The 24,005-nt window shown below is 37.4% G+C and overlaps 1 protein-coding gene across 1 annotated transcript in view; it reads left to right on the top strand.

Annotated features, from left to right (window-relative positions):
* Positions 1–24,005, top strand: part of LOC104404131 (utrophin-like) — a gene marked incomplete at its 5' end in the record, with an annotated part of 86,393 nt that overhangs the window by 5,335 nt on the left and 57,053 nt on the right. Inside the window, 5 exons of the mRNA XM_010012483.1 lie at positions 3,828–4,096; positions 6,182–6,328; positions 7,742–7,820; positions 12,705–12,765; positions 23,175–23,236. Coding sequence (XP_010010785.1) covers positions 3,828–4,096; positions 6,182–6,328; positions 7,742–7,820; positions 12,705–12,765; positions 23,175–23,236 — 618 coding nt within the window. The remainder of the gene's footprint in view (positions 1–3,827; positions 4,097–6,181; positions 6,329–7,741; positions 7,821–12,704; positions 12,766–23,174; positions 23,237–24,005) is intronic.

Below are 24,005 nucleotides of genomic sequence, written 5' to 3'. Positions count from 1 at the left end.
CATTCACTCTTTATTTAATTATATTTCTCTAGTTTGAAGAATGTTCAGGTTTGATAGAAGAAAGCCTAAAGGGATAGAGATGAAAATGACTGTGCTTTGTCTTTGTTTTGACTACATATGCAATAGATATTTGAATAAGAGAAAAAGGTGACATGCTATATTATGCTTGCATGATTGGGTTCTTGGATTCTGAGTAATTGCTACATTTCCACATTAACCAGTTGCTGCTTATTCTTTAAGCTTCCTATTCCCGTCTCATCAGAACTAAGTTTTCTGTCCAAATTATTAGAAATCCAGAGAATACTTTTGCTGGAGTGATGCTAAAGACTTCATTCAATGATAGTACTACTTTTGGTTCTTCTGCTTAGGAGTTTGACGGGGTGCCATTGTGTCTGTTCAAATGATCTGTAAGTTTTCGTAATGATTACAGTACTGTGTCACCCATTGGTTTTTTGCTGCAAATCTTGACTGAGCCACGGAAGACACAACATTTGACATAATGGGAGAGGGAGGAGGCATGAAATCAGGACCAGTTCTAGTATATTTTATTAAGAATATAGCAAAAGTGAAAGGAAATTAATGCAGTTTTGGCAAGATGGAGAGAGATCACTAGTTGAAGTGCACATAATGATGATCAAGCACAGTTGCTTAGAATCATATCTGCTAGAGCCAGGAATAGTTTGAGATCAAAAATAATTTCCTAACCCAAGGAGAATTTTCTTTACTGGTAACTTTCCTGGGTAAGTATTCTCCAAGTATGTAAGCTTGTGAGGAAGCTATGTGCTGTAAAATTCAGGCTTGAAAGTTTCCCTTCCATGGCACTTTTATCTCTGCTAGAGACACAGAAAAGCTTTTGGTGTTTTCATTATTTTGTTTGTGACAAAAAAAAAAAACAAAACCAAAACCTTATTAAAATCAAGTTTTGCCCACAACAGAAGCAGACTATGTTTTCCTTCTCTTTCTCCCTGACTGCAAGGTCAGTTAATATCTTTCCTCTCTTGTAAACAGATGGTCCAGTGAATACAGGCTTTTCTTACTTTCTGAGCAGCTGCTGAAGTAGAGATAATGTAATAAGTACCATTTAAAAAAAAATAAGAAAAGCTGATCTTTGAGAAGACTTTATATTAAGTGGGGACAGAAAAGCAACAAGCATTTTTTCACACTATCTGCGACTGTGTGTAATGACAGACTGGTGAAACAAGTTCCAAACTTACAGAAGAAAATTCTCACTGGTTTTTTTTTGAGGTTTACAATTTTGTGCTATGCAGCCAGTGTCTTGGAGAATGTCTTATCTGCTTGGAAAAGAAGTAATGTGTTGCTCGTTAATAAGTTGGGTTATCATGATGGAAAACATTAAGCTTATACAAGATGTATTTCTCTCTGAAATTAATAGATGATGAGTGGTATTATAGCTCATAAAAATGTGTGCTTAGCTCTATTTCCCTTGTAAATGTCTTTTTAGGGCACATTTACAAGCACTTCCAAGGCTTTTGCAAAATAAAGCAGTCTCACAGTGAATTAATATTTTTCAAATAAAATGTGGCATGTACCCTTTACAATGACACTGATATGACAAATGTTTTGGGTTCCAGTTCTGTTGGGATACTTTTATCACCTTGTCAGTCTGGAATCTTTTTCTTTCTCAAAATATGTGACCAGCCTGTCATGAATAAAGCTGCCTTGTTTTAACTGGCCAGACAAATAAAGTCAAGCTGTTGTTCCCTTCTTCTGTTCCTATTCATTGCTACAGCCACTTTTGTTCTTAATGCTTCTACTGGATCAAGAAGCACTCATTGAATCTGTTGTGTCAGTAGCTTTATAGACAACCAAAAAGTTTTGCAAGATTTTCAGCTCTTATTAAAGCTTTCAGTATGTTCCTTGTCAAGTGACAAGGGTGATCAAGTGAGTGGTCATTTTAAATGACCTGCTAATAATCTAGTTTAGAACTGGTAAGCCCTTGTGGCTCTGGTAACGGGTGAAGGATGATACAAGCACATGATGTTGGATAAAAATGGAAGGTTGTGGCTTTGCATATATGTAATTTCTACTTATTTCAGTTTCTGAATATAATGTCTCCTGTATTCACATGCCAACAAGATGCCAACAAAGGAGGCTTTCTCTGCTGGGTCTGCAATTTTCTTTTGATTTTTCAATGAAGCTCAGTAGTCCCTTTGCTTTTGTAAAGTGTTCCGATGCTAGGTGCTCCATTAATCCTCATTTAAAGTCCTGCAGCTTTTACACCTGAGGCCTGGTTCTCCTCAACCTATAGCTATATCATAGGGTACCTCAGTCTCTGCCACCAGCTGCAGCTTGCTTGCATGCTGCAGTTTAGCGGTATCTAGATTGCTCATGGTCCCTTTGTAGGGACTGTAGTGGATTCTCATTCATTCATCACTGGTATATTATTAATTCCAGTAACAGTTTATTTGATATCTTTACCTAAGCAACTTGTAGCTGTTGTTTTTAGTTTAAAACAACAGTTTTTATCTGAAAGGGGGTTTTGCTTAAAACTTAAGCTTTATTTCTTTTTCTAAAATCTGTTGCAAAGCTTGGGCTAAAGGTCAAACCAGAACTGTGTTGTCCTATGATACAGTTTATTCCCCGCAAATTGCTGGAATTCCAGAGACGAGGTATAATTTATCACAGCATATCTTTTGTTTTCATCTTTATTCTGGTCTGTCAGTATCACAAATTGTGGGTTACTGGCATGTCTCTATATCCTAGAGCTACATACATAATTTATCTCCCTTCACATCTAGTTAAGCATTGCAGCTTAGTTGTGGGTTGGTTGGTTTTTGATTTTTTTGGGGTATTTTTGCACCTCAGATGGCATCTGATTGTGTTGCTGAGTACTTTTTTAGTATTTGTAGTCTAACATGGCTCAAGACTAATATGGGCCAACATTTTTAAAAAATATATAGACTTGGTGGGAAGAAACTGGTTTTGATCTAAACTCCCCGTTACTTTTACATCTGGGAAAAATTGCCCTTCTCAGCAACAAATTGAGTGTATTCTAATTTTTTTTTTAATTTTTTTTTTAAGTCTTGCAGGGACTGGGGTTTTAAAATAAGCAATTCACTGAAATAATCGGTATCATCTCCTGTGACTACATCCTGAGGTTGCGTGTATGCCCACTTTGTCTTTGCTAACATGAATGTGATTTTTGTGGTTGCTGGGTTGTGTGGGATTTAGACACATAAGTCTGAAGTTTGTTAGAAAGAGTATACCATAAGCTTGGCTCTTTTTCAGTCAAAAGGTTCACTAAACATTTTTAGACTGGCTAAACCTGTTTAAGCCATCCTTTTAGGACTTTGGTGTTAACAGAAAAATGGATGTAGAACTGCACAACCACTCACCACATAGTACACCTAGGTTTTTGCTAGTGCAGGACATCCTGATGGTAGAGTGAAAGGTGGTGATAAGTGATCCAGGAACAAAGCACTTTTCTTGTTCTTTCTACATGAAATGGTGTTCGGATTCCCTATTGCAGTTTCCAGTAGGGAAGAGTGATCTTCCATTTCCTCCTTCTGTGCTTCCAGAAGTGACAAACCAGCAGAAAGCTGCCTTTGCTTTGCGGATATCATAATACATGGAAGTAAGAACAGTTTCCCGACTTCTGATCAAGCTTTATTTTGTCATTAGGAGTGATTAAAGTTTATTTCAGTTATGGCAAGGTACACTGTCTTCTACCTTGTATCTGCTGAAATAAATTATCAGTTAACGCTGGACTTACTGTCTTGAGTGTGCACCTCAGGAGCACTGTCTGGACACTGAATAGACACAAATAGAGCAGAAATAAACAGCGTATCTTTTCTTCCGCTCTGCAGAGTTGACCCCTGAGGAGAAAGCTATGAGGATTGCCAAAGCTATGCGTAAGCAGTCATCGGAGGTAAAAGAGAAATGGGAGAACCTAAATGCCAGTGCCACTATCTGGCAGAAACAAGTAGACAAAGCATTAGAAAAACTGAAAGACCTGCAGTGTGCCATGGATGACCTCGATGCTGACTTGAAGGAAGCTGAAAATGTGAGGAATGGCTGGAAACCTGTGGGAGACTTGCTCATAGATTCATTACCAGATCACATTGAGAAAACTACAGTAAGTGTGGAATTCCTGGGAAATATTTAGTCTGTGTGAGAAGCAGACCCCTACGTTCTACTACCCCTAGTCACATTAGCTATATACACACTGTACACTTAAATTCTCATGTACAGTTTAAACTGCTCAAGTGATTGCATAAGCGCATGTGATCAGCAAGCTACAGTAGTGTACAGAATATCACATTCATTGAATGAAAAAAATTGTGTTTGAGGATTTAAATATTTTCTTTCTAGAAATATTGTCTAATCCATAGTTAGGTCATGAGTGTGCTTGGAGCTTTGCCCAGGCACTGGATTATGAGTGAGCTGAATCAGTTATTATTCTGGCAGTTGGCAGTAGGCTCCCCTCCTTTTTGTAGTGGTGAGCTATCAGATCTGTTTGGCCATCATGTATAGCTTTCTTCTTAGAAAACTTAGGAGTTTTTTCAGTCATACAGAAGTAATGCACATGGTTTTAATTTCTGTCACTTAACTTTCACAGACTTCACACATCTTTTGTCTATTTTAGCTTGTATGAGTGAAAATTTATATTTGCCTTTACTTGAATCTGGCTTCTCTTCAGGATTATTTCAAAGTGAAGAACACACATTACCATATTCTCATGGTCATACCCGGTCTTGCAGCCAGGGTTCCAGGCCACCCATGCAGGGCTCGGCACCCCAGGCCATGGCTGCTCATGATAGGTAGTAGTTGTCCCCTGCTTAGTTGCATGGATTGAGTAGGGACACAGTAATGCAGAGTTCCCCAAAGGAGAAATACCCTCTGATAACTAACATTGTCCAGGAAGGCTGACTGGAAATAGTCATAGTGCTTGGGGGAGTGCCTGAATATCAGGGATTCCAGGAGAACATGTGGGTGTGCATGTGTAAGTAGAGAAAATTGATGTTTCAGGCAAGTTTAGCAGTTACTGCCAAGGTTCTGTTTCACAAATGCAACTTTTCACTTATTAAGCTCAAGAATGAATATAGCAAAACGTTAGAGGACCCTGGAGTCATGTACTTGACCATCTATGTCTTCAGCATGGGACACTGGAGTTAAAAGAATGAAGGGCCGTGGGCTGCAACCAGATACTAAAGCAAGCAATAAGATGTTGATGCTGAGTAGCTCTGTGTTCTCAAATTAAGAAATGATTTGTCATATCTTGATGGCTTTTTCTATAAAGAAGAGTAAAGCAAAGTCTTTTAGATTTTCACTGCTGCTCAAAAACTGTAACATCTGCTGAAGTAATAGGGGCCTGCTGGCTGTCCAGAAGCCAAATGCTTCTGGAACAGAAGCTTCTGCTTACCAGTAGGTTCCTTCTGTTCCTGGGCCGGGTGACAGAGATTTTGAAGGGAGGTAAATAATTGAATTTCCAGAGAAAATCTTTTTCCAGTTGTTTTTGGCTTGTTTCATGATGTTTAATTAAGCCGTTTATAGGACTGAACGATTAACTGCTCACAGGAAGCAAGACGTTTGATACATCTTCAACTGTAACTAAAATTTGCATCAATTCTAGCTTAATACTGTATTTAGTTTCATTAAATTCAATAAACCCTTTTCTTCTTTTTAATCATTGTGATAGTTTTACTCTAGAGTTGTAACTAGGTAAAACATAGTACTCCTTTTCCTTAGAAGATGCATTCCTTCATGCTTTACTAATTCAATAATAGCCTTTAAATTGATTTTTTGCCAGCTGCTTAATACTGGAAAACTGTAGTTACTGAAAGCATTCTTTTCTTAAGAGCACTTTACACACTGTAGACTGCTAAAGCTCCTGATAGAGCATTGCATATTTCTTTTTGGAAAGAAAAGTTCTAAAACCATATGGCACCACTAAAAACCTAGTTAAATTGTTTTGGAGCACAATTTGGATATGAGCATTTGAGTAAATAGCATACTCTTTTCTCTAAAGATGTATGTGAAGGAGTGAAAGAATTAATAAGAATACTGAAGTGAGTGAACTTTCTTTGCCAGAGAACTGAGTTGTGTACAGTTATTTAGCATGAGCCGACACATTGGACAAGTCAGCTCCATGTTGTTTACAGTGGTTTTTGTGCTGCTCAGGTATCTGTTGAAAATAAATGAATGCTTCTTACTCTTTTAGGCTTTTCGAGAAGAAATTGCTCCCATCAACTTGAAAGTTAAGACAGTGAATGATTTGTCCAGTCAGCTGTCTCCACTTGACCTTTATCCATCGTTAAAAATGTCTCGTCAACTGGATGATCTTAATATGCGGTGGAAACTTTTACAGGTATTCTCCTGAATGTGTATAGTAGGTGTGGGGAGAGGGATGCTGCTCTTAAAAAGATGTGTTATTAGCATTTGTCCATTATTTCTATCGTTAAGGTGTTACTCCAGTGGTACAAAAGCAACATAGGGAGCTGTCTTTCCTTGTGTAGCTTGGCAAAAACTTTTCCTTTCCCAGCAGTTTACTCACTCAGGAGACCACATTAATCTCTGGAGACTAGGGGGAACTATTACTGCATGGTATTTTGTATGTCTTATAGCAATATTTTTATTACATAAATCATTGTCACTGAGAAATGATGTATGTATTTCTGTTGTGTTTCCAGCTTGTGTGAAAGCTGTTTTATTTTGGTTTTGAGTGTTAAGTTTCGGCAGGGAATTTCACTTACAGTGACTTAAGTACTGGTAAAACTGTAACCAGATGTGAGCAATAGAACATTTAGCATTATAAAACAGAAGAGGATATGCTGTATGAAAGATTCATATTGCCTAATTATGATTATTGTGCTTAAATGGTCTGAGAAAGGTAAATCAATGTGCCTGATTACAGTTCAAACTCATGCAGTTTCAGTGAATGATTTAATTAAGTTTCTTACATCAGTTAAGAATTCGTTTATCAATTTTTGCACTTTGTCACTCTCTTTTTCGTAGGAAATACTTATTGTGAGTCAGATGCTATTTATTTCTTTACCTGGCTTCTAAGTGATATTAAGTGTCTGAAAGAATTAGGGTAAGGAAGGAGCATCTGTCACCTCTCTAGCCGAGAGAAGTGGGACAGAATTTTCAAAACCTGGGCATCATTTTTTGGGCCGAATGAGTTGTTCCTAAGGGGCAAAACTATTGTGTTGTATGAGACCTTCTCGTTCCTAATATGGTAGTGGTTTTCTTTCTCTTTTTTTCCTTCTTTTTTTCTTTTGTGTGTGTGTCCTCTCAAACTGAGTTAACCAAGCAGCCAAACTGCTGCTGCGTGTGCTAGTGCAGTTTCAATTAATAAACCGGGGGGGAACCATGTCAGCCAGTGAAGCAGTATCTTCCAAAATGGTTTCATGCTGGAAAGGCAGCTGTGAGATCAGTACAATCAAACCGAGACCTGCTGACTGTGGAAATTTGGACAACAGAAGGGTTGGTAGGAGGTCAGAAACTTCAGCAGTCAGCTATAGTCACCATGAACCTACTGTTATTCATTATTGATCTGCAGTACTCTCACAAGAACACTTCAAGAATATGAACATGACATTCATCAAGCCAATGAAAGAAAAAAAGTAGCCTTGAGTAGCTGGATGTCAAGTGCTATGACACACAGACTACCTAAATTTATATAACTAAAAATTAATGAAAACAAGTGTTTTTATTACCATGGTTCTTATCTTACAAAGTAAATGCAATGTGAATTTTGTGTATTTGTGCTTGTGTGTAGGTGTCTGTAGAGGATCGCCTTAAACAGTTACAGGAGGCACACCGAGATTTTGGGCCTGCATCACAGCACTTTCTTTCCAGTAAGTTCTTTGACTTACCAGATGCATGCAAGATATGATGGTTTTCTCAAACACCAACTGCTCTTTACTCGAGATTTCCCTATGGCTTGAGAAACAGAAAGTTCCTCTACCTGTTATTGTCTACTTCCCTGTTTTTCTAGGGGAGTTTCATCTTCATAACTCCACTGACATTCTCACTGGTGTGCTTCTCACTGTAATATCTTGCTGAGTTATTATTGCACCCCAGGTTACTTTATTCTTTGTCTTCTGTTTGCTGCAAGGTCTGACATTTGGCTGTTCCCAAATCTTTATGTGTTCATAACCACATCTTCTCAGCCCCTGCTACCTCTTTCCCTGTTTCCTTTTGCTTCCACACTGGGATCATACAAAGGAAGAGCTGCCTGGATCTGGATTGAACCTCAAATAGAGGGGTGCAGAAAGCAAACCTGCATCAATTCCTCAAGACCCGTCCTTTCATCATTTTCTAGTGAAAATTGTAAGCCTACAATCTCCCATATACTAAGAAGGCAAAAGCAGATGCTTTTGATCCCTCGTTCTCATTTGATTTGTTACAGATAGATAGGTTGTGATATCAAGATCTGTGACTTTCTGATGTTCTAGCCTACCTGCTAGCATCAGAGCTCATGATACAAAGCATTAGCCCAATCAGGTGTCTGGTTTTAACTGAGGGCTTCAATAATAAAGATAAATTTATTGCAGGAGTTGAGAAGTGAGCATAAAAATAAGCAGCTCTGCCCCAGTGCTGAATGTCACTGTATAGCTAAACAGCTGATGTAATTTCAAAAAATAAATCAATCTCAATTTATTCTGGAGTTACATGATAACCATGTTCTTTTCTTAAATTGGCTAGATTTTCAGTAAACATCATGGTAAACAAGATGTAGTATATTTAAAATATTAGAGCTGTTATGCTAAATAATGATTCCTGGAGCCACTTTGTCTTTTCTTTTCTTGTCAGACCAAACAAACAGCTTTAAAAGTATGTGATTTTTTTTGTTTTGGCTTTTTTTTCTAAACCCCATTAGAAGTATTACGGTGTTGCCACCATGGTTTTATAGCCCTACCAATCTTGAATTTGTAACCTTGACAGTACACCTATGTAATAATTTGATAAAAAGAATATAGATAGAGTGGTACCTTTGGTACTCTTGGAAAATGCCAGATTAATTGTTTGGGAGAGTAGTCAGTCTACTGTGTGTAATTAAAACAGACTAGGAAGTAACAGAGAGAAGATGCAGTTTCCCCTACACTAGCTGGTTTGAGAAGTTCCTAACTTCACTCCTGTGTCACTGTTAAGTATGTTCACCTCACCTGGACCAAAGCAAATATTCAGGTGACCGATTGGTGTGGGGGAAAGCCAGTGAAAGAGTCTACATGAAAAACAAGGAAGATTTGCAGGCAAGGTTGGCTGGTGTTATTTGTCTTGACCTGGATCATTTCCTTGATTTAGGTTACAGCATGCCACAACAAATAGTTGTATTCAAAAGACTGAGTGGTGGACTGGCTTTGTTGCTTGATAAAACATCCATAGAATTATTTCCAAAGAGACTGTGCAGTGGCTTATCAGCATGCCTCAGCCTTGCTTGGGGCATCTTCTCCAGGCTTAAGGGGACATTCAGTTTATGTTACATACAAAAGTTGAGAATGGCAAGTTGAACAGAACAGAATGCCTGTTGGTAGTACCGCAAAGACATATAGCCAAGTAAGTGCTACACTTCTCCAAAACCAAGTAATATGCAGTCACCCATTTAAATTATTTGCTAAAAACAAACGACCACTTTCCCCACACAAACTACAGCTAAAACTTCTTCAAAAAAACAAACCTGTTTTAAGAGCTTGAACTAGACAGAGTTACAGAACTTAATACCTACAACTTTATATGAAGTCTTCTAAGTGAAAGTCAGGCACAGCAACTTCAAAGGAAAGTAATAAAAAAATCATTAAATCTGGAAAAATGAAGGGTTTATCCTGACAGGTTGAAATAGAGCGTATTCTAAATGAAATTTTTCAAAACTTTTTAGCAGCCATAAATGACTTCTGTGAGGAACAAGTAAAGCAGTATTCTGAATAAAATAATCTCAAACTCCTAAACCCGAGTGTATGATATGTATGTCTTGTACAAATCTGTATCACCAAAGCTGCACTGACAGCAGCTATTTAAATTTACCTCATCTTCCTGTTACTCTTGCTTCAAATCCTAACAAGAGACCATTGCTCGCCATCATACCGTTTTCAGATGACTAGCTCCTAGCTGTCATTTAATCTGTAAACTTTTTCTACCTGTTCATCAGATTCGTTATAAAGGACCTTATAATTTCACCAGGTTCATCTTTTCATTGGAAAAGCATTCTAGATGAGATCATCTAGCACCCTGATTCCAGCCCCATTAATCCAGTGATTTCATCTCTGCAGCAGCTAATAACGTTTCTTTCCTAAAAAGACACAGTGATGTCTTTAATACTGCTTTTGGAGCTTTTTGACAACCAATTATATGGATTCATCCAGACCATTGCTAAGCAAGTGCTTCAGAATATTTTTGAAGAATAGCAAACAATATGGCATCATCTTTTCCTAAAGCGTCCTGCAGTAGGAGGCTGAGGTAAAGCAGTATTAGCAGGCCATTACAGTCTACGATCCCTCTCGTATCTACGCTGTTTTTCCCCTTTCATCAATTGTAGGCAAAATGCAATTGCTCTTTTTTTCAGTGCTTTTGAAATGGAAAGTATGCTCCTTGCAAGTTAGTGATCAGTAAATTTTACGCATCCCTAATACACGTAAAGATGAAGAATCCTTATTATTTATGACTCTTTGCAAAGAGGTTGTTTTGCTGTTTCTTGCATTTAGAAATAATAGCTTGGGTTTTTTTTCCTGTAATTCATGTGTTTTTTTCTAAAGCATATGATCCACTCATCTCTGTGGTGTTTTGTGTAGTCTTAAAAAGATCCACGGTGTGCTAACGCCACGTTTCCTAACAAATAGCCCAGGTCTTTAAGTGTCCTGCTCAAAGCATCTTTGAGTGGTGTCCAGCCTTACTAATATCTGCAGGCCTGCTAGTGAATGCCAGAATCAGTAACTACTTTGTTCAGTTCTCATCAAGAAACTAATTTTAAATAAGAATGGGAATATGATTTTGCAGAGCTTCATGCAGCGAAGAACTTGCAATGTTTTTGGAAAGGTTGTTCCAAAATAGGCAGTATATGACTTGGCCTGTAATAACTGTTTAATTTATAACGTTGTTTAGTCCATATCTGTGTCAGTGTAAAATATCTATAGTTTGCCACAGCACATAAATTGTACATAAGCGAAGTATGGCCAGATTTTTCTTCTTAGTTGTCTGCCTTATTAGTGTAGTAGTACCAGAGCCACCACAGCTGCCAAATTGCACCACTGAAGAAACTTTACCAGGTAACTACCTACCTCTTTATTGCAAATATTATATTCTTCTTTAAGTAGTGATATGGAATTTTCTCTATTTTTCCTAGCGAATAAAGTAGCTTACTTGGTTCCTGTAATTTCTCAGATATTCTTCCCAGTTAATCTTTATTTCAGTACATGAATGTTTCTTAAATTATAAGGCATGAAATTTTGTGTGGTCAAGGAATAGGTGACAGCCATTAAACCCCTCAAGGAACAGCCAGCCAGGAGCAGGGTGGGACCTGCCTCTCTGCAGCAGCACCAGCCTATGGGGCATACGCAGCTTAGAAGTCTTTGCTGCAGCCTTGAGAGGTCTTAGGGGAAGAGGAGAGTTACTTACAAATGGATTCTAATTTTTTTTTTTCCTAAAGAGGAATGAGCTTTAAATTGAATCATGCTTGCAGAAAATTACATTAATTGAGAGTTTAATTACTTGAGACCCAGCGTGGATCAAAGCTGTGTCTCATTTTTATCAGCTTTTTGAGAAGCGGTGTTAGTACCTAAGAGTAGTCTTTTTGTCTTGGAAATGTTGGCATGTGTGTATACTTTAAATTCCTTCCATTGTGATGATCAGTTATTCCTACCCGTTCTTTCAGTCTCTGCTTCTCCATTAAATCTAGTGAAGTGAGTTTCTTCTATAATGAAACCCTAATTCACCAGGCACTAGCCCAGTAATTTCTGGTAGGACACATATGTACCTATGGTTCTTCAGTAAATAGCTGCTTTTAAGTTGTGCACCAGCAGTCCTGTAGGCCTGAACAATTTTCCCCTCTTCTCTCCTGGGATCTTTAAATAAGCAGAGTTGCAGTGTCATGTATGACTTCATGCCCTTTGTAACTCAGTGTGCAGAAGGTTTCTTGATGTTATGGATGGTATTTGTTCATGTATCAGACTAGCATAAATTCTGCAAAGATTACTGCTGATCAACAAGGAGTCCAAGGACAGGTTTTAATGCCTTTTTTTTTTGGTGGTGATACAGTGTTAATCAATATTAATTTGAGTTGCAAATAGGAGCTAAGGTTGGTAAGCAATAAAAACAAGGTTCATATTTCTCCTTTTTGTTCTGTTGCAGAGCATTAATTATAATAGTGGAAGCATTTATTTTCAAACCTTAAACTGATAATAATTGTATTGTGGTAGGAAAACCAGTGTCTCCATTTTCACCCGATGGATAGCTTGCTTGCTCAGAATATATTGTGCTTCTTTGAAATAGAATCACCACATTTGTTTTGTTTTCCAGATTGGCCTCAAATAGATGCCTAGAATGATCATGACAGATTGATGTTGTTTTCTCCAGCTGATTTTCTAATTACTGAAAGTTGTCGGGGAAATTTTAATTGTTCCCATTTAAGTGTTTTAATTGTAAAATAAAAACATAAAGATAGGGTTTTTTTTGTTTGGGTTTTTGTTTGGTTTTTTTGGTTTTTTTTAAAGTGCTTTCTAATAATCACCTTTTCTTTATTTCCTCAGCCTCAGTACAGTTTCCATGGCAGAGATCTGTTTCACATAACAAAGTGCCCTATTACATCAAGTAAGTTTGCCTTGATTCTTTCTTCCTTAAGCATAACATAGGGTCTTATCACCACAACCTGGTAGAAAAACATAGGTACTGAGTAATAGCTACAAATGTTATCAAGAGCTTCTCTACAGAGAAACTGCATATAACATATATTTTTGTGTTTATTGCTTTGAAAATTGTATAATTTAGAAATATGTAAAAATAAGTCAATGACAAACCTTAACATAAAAGCCCACTCAAACCGACAGGAAACAGCAGAGATGCTACAATGTTATATGGTATTGGTATTCGAGCTATTCTTATGTGTGTGGCTCATCCAGAGTATAATAAACTGTAGAGTAAAGGAAAAAAAGCTGAATACACAATGCATTTTAAAATGCAACGTTTAGAACCTGTAGCAGAACAGTGGTGGCTAATATCTATAGAGGCCATTCATCATTCTGTACAAAATTCCTTCAGAAATAAGATATGTGTTGACTGTCCTGTTTTGTTTAACTTATAGAAGTTTTTATAATGCTTAATATTAAGGTAAATTTAACATTAATGTAAATATGGACAAAAATTGTACAAATACCTTGGTTCTTATGCGCAGTGGTTGAGATATTTATTTTGAAAATGGTAAGGAATACTTAGTTGTGGAAGTGTGGAGATTTTGATGTGTTCTACTCTGAGCAGTCTTTAACTTGGGTATTCTCATTCCATCAATATTTATCCATATACTGTTTGCCAGTACTTCAAAGGTCAAAGATTGAAGCTTTAAGAGAAGGATAGCTTTTTACCAGAGAGGTAAATGAAATTTTAAGAAGGTACAGTTATAGTAAGCCAGACCCAGAGTAGTTCATTTTAGGCTGAAGGAAATCTGTGTTAAAATGTTATTGGTTTGAACTTGTAAAAAAAGTAGTGTTTTTTAAGTCAATGGGATGATTATGAGTTGGACCTGCAGATCATTCATTCTTAAAGAACATCAGTGAGGGCTTTTTACTACTACTGCATATCACTCTGTCATAAATCCAAGTGCCACATTTTGTGCTTCAAACAATTTATGAGTGCTTGAGATCTTTGAAGAGCAGGTAACAGTAAAACTATGTTGATCAAATCTGTTATTGTCATTCCTGAGGTGTGATGGTTGATTTTAAACTGTGACATGAAGATTAATGTTTTTTTTAAAGTGTCTGAGTAGTAAGTAGAAAAAGGAAAACCTGCTGTGAATATCCTTGGATTCTCTATAGAGGCATTTGTGCCTCTGCTGAGAAGTTTTTCAGGAAGCAACAGAAAGCTGTGACACCTGGCAGTAGAGGTTCCTCCCTTAGTCCCGAGTGGAAGAGGATAGGGCAGAGGCGGGATGTGGAAGCACAGTGACTGCCCAGACTCAGGCAGCAGCACAATGAAAATGGTCACCCCTACAGCAGTAATTCAAAGAAAACACTGAAGTGTCAAACTACAGAGAGCAAGAGGAAAACTGCCCTGAATCTTTTTTTTTTCCTTGTGGGTATGTGCTTAGTGGGCTTTGAAAAATGGCAACTCATGTTCCTGCTTTATTTCATCAGACCTGGTAGCTAAAGTTGGCAGTGTTCACTGCATGTGACTTGGACTGTGGGGGGATCTGTGGAGCTCCCCAGCACATTCAAACTTGGAGGATAGAGATACGATGGATAGTCCTCCCAGCACAACAGATGAAACAGGCTAAGATTAAAGCTTCCGATCTATGCTGAGCAAAGCAAAGTTTTTTAACTACCATATTTCATGTACATATATCTTTTTTTCATACTTCGTAATATGGTGGTGTTTGATTTTTTTTTTTTTTTTTTTAAATTTCTGGACATGTCCCTTACTCCAGCCTAGAGAGAGTTCAGTTTTTGAGAAATGTTTTTTTATCACAATTAGGTCACAAGAAAGTAAGGCTGTACAGAGTGCGCACTAGGTGAAGTCCCACATGCACACAACTTGGTGGCAAAGTATCCACTGATACAGTGGGATTGCTCTGGTAGTAGTGTGTTGGCTGAGCTAGAGCTAGATTGGGGAACGAAGCCAGTCAGGGCTGAGAAACAAACCCTAACATCTCTCAGAAATTGTTATAATGGTCTTGCACAGGATAAAGGGGCAGGAGTGTAGCACAAGTTCTGTGAGAGTCAAGGTCTTTATAAAAGCAGAGACCACTAGTTTATTTTGAGGATGACTTTAATGAAGTGAGAAGAATTAACTACTGCATGTCAAAGACTTTTCCAGTAATGTTCCTCTACTTTCAACATGATACACACTGTTGATGCAATGTGATGATTATTGTGTCTTAATAGAGAAGAATGATGTCACATGTAGCCACTAGGATTTATTAATTTTAAAAAGCATGAGGAGGAATACTGAATTTCAGTACCTCCACAGTCTGACAAGCAGCATGACCTTGGCAGTTTCCTTCACTTCTTATTGCTTACTGATCTGAACTTCAATATTGGCAGCAGCAGCTAGATAAAACAGAGAGTTGTGGAAAATAAACCAGAAAAGAGCTGATTCTGAACCTCATTTGCTTTGGTCAGGCTGGAGAGTACTCTTAGCTTTAAATATTCTTTTATTCCATTCCCAAATTTCAGATATAGTTTAAGAAAAGAGGAAAACAGTGCAACACAAAAAAAATTACTTGAATGTAGTGATTACATGAGGTTTTTGTAATACAATTCAAGAGAATAGTCTACAGGATTTAATGGTTTATTGATTTCTTAATATAGAAATAAATTCTGGGGCAGAGGTAAAGAATATTTTTCTCTTTTGTTTAATTGTACTAACATCTTTGAACAAGGTGCCTTTATGAAACACGAGTGAAAGAAACAGTTATGATGAGTCTCAATAATTGTAATTCAAGAGCAATTATATTTACTGTCTTTACAGCAAGATTTGTATATTCGGGGAGAAGGTTTAAGGTACCAGTAGTTCATTTTATGGGATAAGAAAAAAAAAAAAAAAGCCAGAACAAGGAGAATAAAAGTATCATTCAATGACTGGTGACTGAAAAATGAGATTTTTTTTAATTAATTTTGAAAAGGAAATAAATGCTTATTGAAGCCTTAAAGGCTACTTTAATTCTGAATGAGAACATACACTATTCTTAGACAACCATAAATTCATACCTTTACTTCATTTTGATTGCTTTTTTTGAGTGTCCTTGAATGAGAAATGTACAATATTCAGAAAGTGACATAGCTGCAGATGATGATGTAGTTCTACCTCTGTTAAGATGAGTATTAAAAACAATAAATAAAATACTGCAGTCTTCACAGTTTTATTGCACACAGAGAATGGAGCTAAAAAAAAAATTAGGGAACGGCAACTAGAAAGCAGGAGGGATTACTTTATGTAGCAATGAATCTGTAAGGAGAATGTCAAAAAGATGCGAGACGGCTGCATTTTCAGATGAGCAGCATTTATTCTGTTTGCTTCCTAACGCCAGAGGTAACTTGCAGTTACACACATAGAGAGCAGCGTCTCAGGGAAAGAAGTCTTTTGCATGCCAGAACACCATGGTGGCTTTGGAGTCAGTTTGGCATTTCTTACTGTTGTTCTTTTAACAGTAATTTAAGCATTCTTCATCTGTGTACCTTTCACTGCTATAAATTATTGCATATTTGTACTGTGCAGAAGAAACAAAAGGGTAATACAGAAAGGGTCACAGTGAGTTTAATCTCATGCAGGGCATTATATAGGGAGAACAATTTCTTGGTGTAATTATGAAGTTGATCAGTATCAAACTCCATAGTCACCCTGGAATCCTTCAAAGAGACTGGCATCACTGACATCTTAAAAATCCCATTTTATCCCCTCCTATAGCAGTATTTCCCTTAGAAAAGGGGAAAAAAAAAAATTTGCAGAAAAAGGTAATAGAGGTTTCAGGTTTTGAGAGTTTCTTCAATTACTAGTTCCTATGCTGGTCTTTGTTTCCTATTAAAGAAATGCATTTTCTCCGGAGGGATTTCAAAATATCTGCATATATATTGCTCCACCAACCTCTACTTAGGTTGCCTTGCAATTAGCCTTGCAATGCATTATGCCAACTCTTTTTCACAAAACAGTATTTTCCAATGGGCTTAAAAAGAAAAAGAAAACATGTATATCTAGATAAAGCACCATGCACATTTGTAAAGTGGACGTGTTGTTATGCCATTTGAAATTTGGCAGTGGCAGCAAAGTCAGAGTTCTGAGTGCTGTTGATTCTTTACTGCTCGGTAAAGATCTTTATTTCAGGTAACATTTTGTGCAAATTGATTACAGGAGCAGAAAGCAGCTTAACATGATGCCAGAATACAGTTTCAGTGTCTGATCTTGTGCTGTTTGCCAGTGATTATCAACACAACATTAGACCTTGCCTGTGCTAGGAAATGATAAAAACCCCAGAAACCTGTCTCTAGTATTCTTTCATGTAGACAAAAAGCTGAAAAAGAAGGAATTGAATTTTACTTTTTCCATCCCACAATTCCATGGGCAGCTTGCCAACACCTGGAGATGTACATCTTCATTCATTTCAACAGGACTGTTCTCTTATTTCTAGAGATCACAAGTTAAATGACAAGCTAGCTGTTCCTCAATTCTGTATTTACAACCAGGATGTGTTTTTAACATGAATTATCTTTGCCAATTATAGTTAGAAAGCTGCCAGCAAACATAATGGATAAGAAACAGATTGCAAGGGTAAATGTTTGTCATTTAGGCTTTAGAGCACTTCATTAATATGTAGCTTTTAAAACGTGGAATATTTTATGGTTATAATGTTTATTTTTAGTTACTGAGATATACACAAATGCATTTAGACTTTAAATTACACTGTTGCGTCATGTAATCTATTCATGGATGCACGTTTTGCTCTGTGGCTTATACTGCATCATTAAGTTTTGCAGAACAGGGCTGAGAGACTCTGAATAACGCAGACTTTTTATATTAACCACTAAAAAAATAACACTGAATGATTCTCTCGTAGCTCAGTCAGTGAAACACTTTTAGTTCTCCCTTGACTGAAACAAGTGGGAAGATGTAACATGTTTGCACCACTTGTGTTCCTGCCTAATAAGATCTACTCGCTTCTGTCATAGCTGAAATCCTGTACTCCACTCACTGGGCAGAATGAAATCTTGTGACCTGGGCTCCTATGGACCTTTAAAAGTTCTTTCTATCCAGTCCCATCTACATGCAAGATGAATAATGAGCCCAATTGTTATTCACTTTAACTCAGAGTAAATATCACTTCACTCTACAAGTAGTTATTCTTGAAGTTAGTAGAGTACTTGCCAGAGAAGGTGCTCCTTGGTGTGAGCGTCACTGTGACCTGGGACAGAACTATCACAGTGGTTGTAACAGAGAGGGAAGACTCAGTAGATTTGTCTGCTTTTGGCTAAATGCTTGTTCTGAAGTTCAGAAAATGTTCTCATGTATTTTCACAAGTTACCATGTCATCTTTTGTCTTTTAACTTTAGCATCTTTCCAAATTTAGATTTCCACTCTTCCACTAGATTCTGCAGGTTTAGTTTTCCATCACTGGAAGTTACAGATTGTTTTCTGTGGAAAAATACAGAAAATGGGATTTCTTCACTTTCTTGGCAGATAAGAGGGCTGAATTTCCTTACGGCTTCCTGTGTGTCTCTGTGGTTAAAATGATCCGTTCACTTCTACCTAATTACTTTCTGGGACTTACCAAAAATTATGACCTCCTGAGGAATTAAGTTGGAGCTCTCTTCATGATGTAGTAAAATCATTTTGCCTGGAAATCTTCAGGAAATGACTGGAGCACTTCTGGGAATGAATTGCATACTGCCTTGGTTGCTTACCTTGGTTTAGCAACTCTGTTAATTTATCACTTTCTGGTCCTTTGTTCTAACGATGGCATCTTTCATATGTGCATGTAAAATACATACACAGAAAGTGTATAATCTTTTCTTTATCATTTTCCTTGGTTTTGTAGGTCTGATGTTATTTGTGTTTACTGAGCAAAGTATCAGAGAAGCATGAGTACATCCAAGTCTGCTTTTACTCTCTGGGCAGTCACTGACAGGCCATTATAGCTATTGCAATGCATGTATTTCCGAGTAGGTTGTTATGTCACGAAGTTGCATAAAAGGAGCTACTAGATTGTGGTCAGAAATTTTTCCCCCAGTTTCATCAAGTCTGTCTCAGCTGCTACAGACCACCCAATACTGTAAAGTTCCTGAACACATTTCTCAGTGCATGATCTGCTTGCGTTAGTCTTGCATCTAACACAAAAGCTACCATAGCTACAGCAGAGAAAGATTTTATTTCAAAGAGCTGCTTTACAAACCAAATCACCAGAAAGCACTTTGTCTTGCATGCCTCCTGTTTGGAGCACCTAATAAAATGAGTTCTTTCTCTGACAGTTTTATTTGTAGCATAGGAAAGTTACCTGCACGCCCATTTTTTCTTCCTGTGAAAATCAATTTGCATCCACATAAAAGTCCCTACACATTATGAAATTGTTCTCAAACAAAACTTTGCATTAGGAAATGTTGCTGTTCAGACTGATTCCTCCCCTCTCGCCCAGTTTTCTACAGCTCTTTTTAAATTTCCAGTCACATGTCTTTTTCCTCAGCTCTGTCCAGAGTAGTCTGGCTTGGGTGAATTCTGTCTTAAATGAAACCTATCCATGGAATATGTTCAGTGGTGGAAGTAGCATTGTACACATCAATGGAGTTGCTGCCTCCTTTGACCTGAACAGACTGTTGATCTGGTGATTCACTCACTCTGAGCCCTTTCTTCTTCCCTGCTGGATCACTATACAGGATTGCTTATCTGTTACGGGTGGTTCCTTGCTAGGTGTTTTGGGATTAGGCTAGCACAATCATGTTCACATTGTGTAGTCATTTAGCAGCTGTCAGGTAGTACTGACTTTTAGGTAATTATGGACAACCTTGGATGAAGGGATTCTTTCTTGCCTTTTTTCAGTTCCACCAAAATGATGTTCATTGGGCCTCCGTTCTCAGGTAATCCATGTGGCATACGAAAGAGCTGAGTTACAAGTTTTCAAAACCCATTAGTCTATGCACAGTCTGACACAAATGTATTTCTCTTTCAAATAAAAATAGAAACATAACAATATTTTCTGGTTATTATTAGGTATAAATTTCATGTTCTGTGTTTCTCTGTAAAGAGAAAATTCAGCTTTTCATGTATTTACTACATTAAATGGAGAAACATGATGATGATGCAGGATACAGACATTTTGGGTGTCTCCACTTTTTTCTGTTTCATGTTAATCATGCACAAAATATAAAAAATAACATCATTTCTGGACAGCATGTGGTCACAATTGAACTGATTTTTAGTCTTTCAGATAAAGCTGCTACTGAAACTAGGTACTTAAAGCAGACAGTTTCAATAATGAAACTGTTGTTTCTTGAAAACCTGATTTAAGGAAATTAAGTTTGATTGGTAATGCCACCTCTTATTCATTACATATGGGTTTATAAATTACTTAGAATCTGGAATCCAAATTGCAATTAAATCTGCCCACATCCTAATTAAGGATTACAGATGCGTACTGGAGTATATCAGTATATTTCAGGGGGGGCACAGAGAGGGGAAAGCCAGAAATTATCCAGGTATATAAACTTTTTTTTTTTTTAATAAAAAAAAGAGAAAAGGTTTCTGTACCTGTAACAATTTAACTATTTACTGCAAGAAAAAAAAGCATTTCCAATCAACTTCTGCTATCAGTCCATTGTTGTTTGTGTAGAATGGCATTTGGTTCTAGTAAAACCCCACAAGCAGGAAATAGATTTTTTCATGGAAACATATTTTTTAATGCCAAAAAATAGCTGAGAAATAAAGGCTGTGATTCAGCAAAGTCCTTACCATCATGGCTAATTTTGACATGATAATTTCTAAGGCAGTGAACAGGATTTGACTCTGCTAAATTGCGTATTGTTCACATGCAGTGTTTGCACTAATATTTCAGCATTTAAATTAGTTAAATGTATTTTTACATACATCTATATTTAAAGTTTCTGTCACAGTACTGCCACTTACCTTCACATAGATGTTTGAAGGTGTTTTAATTCAGTCTTTTCTTAGAAAATTCTAAGAAATCTTTTTCACTTTTGATGTTCATAGTAAAAGCACTAATCTTGGTTGGTTGGTTTGGGGTTTTTTGTGAGTATGGGTTTTTTTTGTGTGTGGGCAGACTTTTTGGTCAGGGAAGTTGAGATGAAGCAATTTCCTTAAAACAAGCTTTATTAAACCAATTGCATGTTGGATCCATTTCTGTGGGCAGTTGCAATGGGTTTTGTCAGTAGAAATAAGTTCTAAATTGTCACTATGATAGTGGTGGCATCCTGCTTAACATGATATTGCAGATATTCAGCAGCCTCAGGACTAGTTTTGAGTTTATTTAATAAGTTGATCAGTATGACCCATTATATTTTCTGTTTCTATTTACTGAGGCTGTATTTGTTGCTCTTTCTGATATAGTGTAGGCTTTTCATGCCAGGGTTTTTGAGAATGCTGGACAGTCAGCTGCCTTTACCCTGGCACAGCATGAAACCCAGATACATCCTTTTTTGTTATTGGCTTCATGATGATTTATTGGTGTGCCCCTTCCAGGAAAGTAATTGTCAAGCTTCTTGTTTTTGAAATGACTTTTCTGGACAAGGATAAACATAGTGCTGTTTCAAAAGCAGTCTTTCTAGAAACTGCAAAAACACTGATTTAGATATGGTATGCCTTAGCTCCAGAGCTCAGCATGTCAGAGCCTTGGCAGCCTCATTTAGAATTTGAAACATAAATGCAATTCATGTTTTACTGTCAAACTGAAGCCAAATAGAAGTTTAAGTTCAGGGAAAATGTGTTCTCTCTTCTCCCTACTTTCAGCCGTTTTAGAAAATAATCACAAAGAGCAGGAAAAAATATTTATACCTAAACTGTATGAATAGGAGATACATATTTTGTCTATGAACTTCCATGAAAAACACTTCACAAAGTTGTGACGATGCCACACATACAAATGAGACCCACGGCAGAGAGTTAAGCCTAATATCAGGGAAAAGCTGACTGTGGAGACCAGACTCAAAGCTGGAAAGGTCACACTAGTGTATGGAGTGTAAAGTGAAGATCATATCCCCTGTGCAGAGACCTATTGCATGCACTTTCCACTAGTGAATATCAAAGAGTAACGTGAAGAAGGGCCCTCTGCACTTACTTTGCTTGGAGCCTGCCTTCCCTTTGTAGTACCTGTCATGTCTCTAGCCCTTTTTTTCTGTACTACCTGGCATAAAAGGGTTCTTTCTTAATTGGGGTTTTCAATTAAAAAAAAATAATTGGTGGTGATAAAATACTGTGCAGTCACTGAGGTACAGCCATTTATATATTCCAACTGAAGATACAGTCCACTGATTTTAATGGCAAAGTGCCATTAAAAGTCATTATTTACAACCTGTATATGGAACCTGCATACTTCCCGAGGCGGGGGGGAGGGAGAAAATGTGTGCATATTAACAATTTTTAAAAGGAAACAAAGGTGAAATACATGGTATTCTTTGCTTATTACTTTTAGATTTGCTGACCTAGCATCGTTTATTTTTCATTATTAATTTTTAAAGGGAATACTAAGATCTTTTTAACGTAATTTCCCTAAATTAGTTTTCTTTAAAAATATAATTCAAATGTAAATACTTTGCAAGGCAAAATTGTGCAATCTTTTCAGCAATTAATATTGATAAATACAAGAAAATGTGGCTTGTAGAAAAGGAGATTTCGGTAGACGTGATATAATACAAGTTTTGACCCCTATGGCTGCATACTTGAAACTGTGGTGAATTGAAACAGCAGTGCTAAACAGTGGGTTAAGTACTGCTGCCTATTCACTGTGTGTTCTGTGAGCACTAGTGTAGAACACACCCCCTAAATGAAGATACCTATTCACTGGCGTTGTGAACAGTGATCAGGCTTTCCATTGTGCTCAATCTTAAAGGTCCTTCCAACCTAAATGATTCTATGATGTGTTACAGTTAAAGCTTAAAATCATTGTATGTGTTCTGATACGTGTGTTCGGATATGCAAGGAAGTTTGAAATAAAACCTCAGTGCTTTTTATTTTTACAGTGGTTTTACAAATATTTTTATTGTGCTACAGCACCAGGAAATTTTGCATTTTTACCTTATTAGTTTAGTGTGCCTCTTTGCTGTAAGGTCAGAGTTCAACTGATACAATCACACTTAGAATCAAAAGTGAATATTGTTAAATATGGGTGGGCTGTTGTCTGTTTAAGTTTGTGATTGAAAGATCAAGGAGCTAAGTGGCTTGGATCATGCATTTTAATTAAAGAGCTGAGGGATTTCTTGCCACTTAAACAGAAAATCAGAGTATCTTTGGGGTTTTGTTCTTTGGAAGTATGTATGTGTGTTACCTGCAACTTTGATTACCTCATTCCTTTGTAGTCATGAGACACAGACAACCTGTTGGGATCATCCTAAAATGACTGATCTCTTCCAGTCCTTAGGTGAGTGAATTTCTTAAAATAAACCATTATGTGATATTCATTCCATGAGTAAAAGCTGCTTTGATTGCTGACCCTGTCCCAGTTGTGTATTACAGAGCATTACCCATCTTGCAATGAGACACACGTTGCATGAAAACTCCTGCCTTGATCATGTCACGTGTATTGCCTTTCAGTAATTTTAATTCTGAACAATATGCTCTGACTTTGTGGTGTAATGCAGTTATCTTGTTTATTTCTTTAAATCCACTAGGGATTACCAATGGTGCTGGCTCTCTGTGTGTTTAAAGCAGGATGCCATTCTGCAGTGAACTGATATTTGGAATCATAGAATAGTTAGGGTTGGAAAGGACCTTAAGATCATCTAGTTCCAACCCCCCTGCCATGAGCAGGGACACCACACACTGAACTGTGTTGCCCAAGGCTCTGTCCAACCTGGCCTTGAACACCTCCAGGGTTGGAGCATTCACAGCTTCCTTGGGCAACCCATTCCAGTGCCTCACCACCCTCACTGTGAAGAACTTCTTCCTTATATCTAACCTAAACTTCCCCTGTTTAAGTTTAAAGCCATTACCCCTTGTCCTACCACTAGAGTCCCTAATGAAGAGTCCCTCCCCAACATCCTTGTAGGCCCCCTTCAGATACTGGAAGGCTGCTATGAGGTCTCCACGCAGCCTTCTCTTCTCCAGATAAAACAGAACATCTATGCTTTCAGTAAAAGCTAGACCATATGATGGTACAACTAGTTCAATGTGCCCTGCTAACATCTACA

The sequence above is a fragment of the Nestor notabilis genome, unplaced genomic scaffold, assembly GCF_000696875.1.
Source record: "Nestor notabilis isolate BGI_N333 unplaced genomic scaffold, ASM69687v1 scaffold4494, whole genome shotgun sequence".
NCBI classification, from domain to species: Eukaryota; Metazoa; Chordata; class Aves; order Psittaciformes; family Psittacidae; genus Nestor; species Nestor notabilis.
This window is presented reverse-complemented; position numbering and strand designations above follow the sequence as displayed.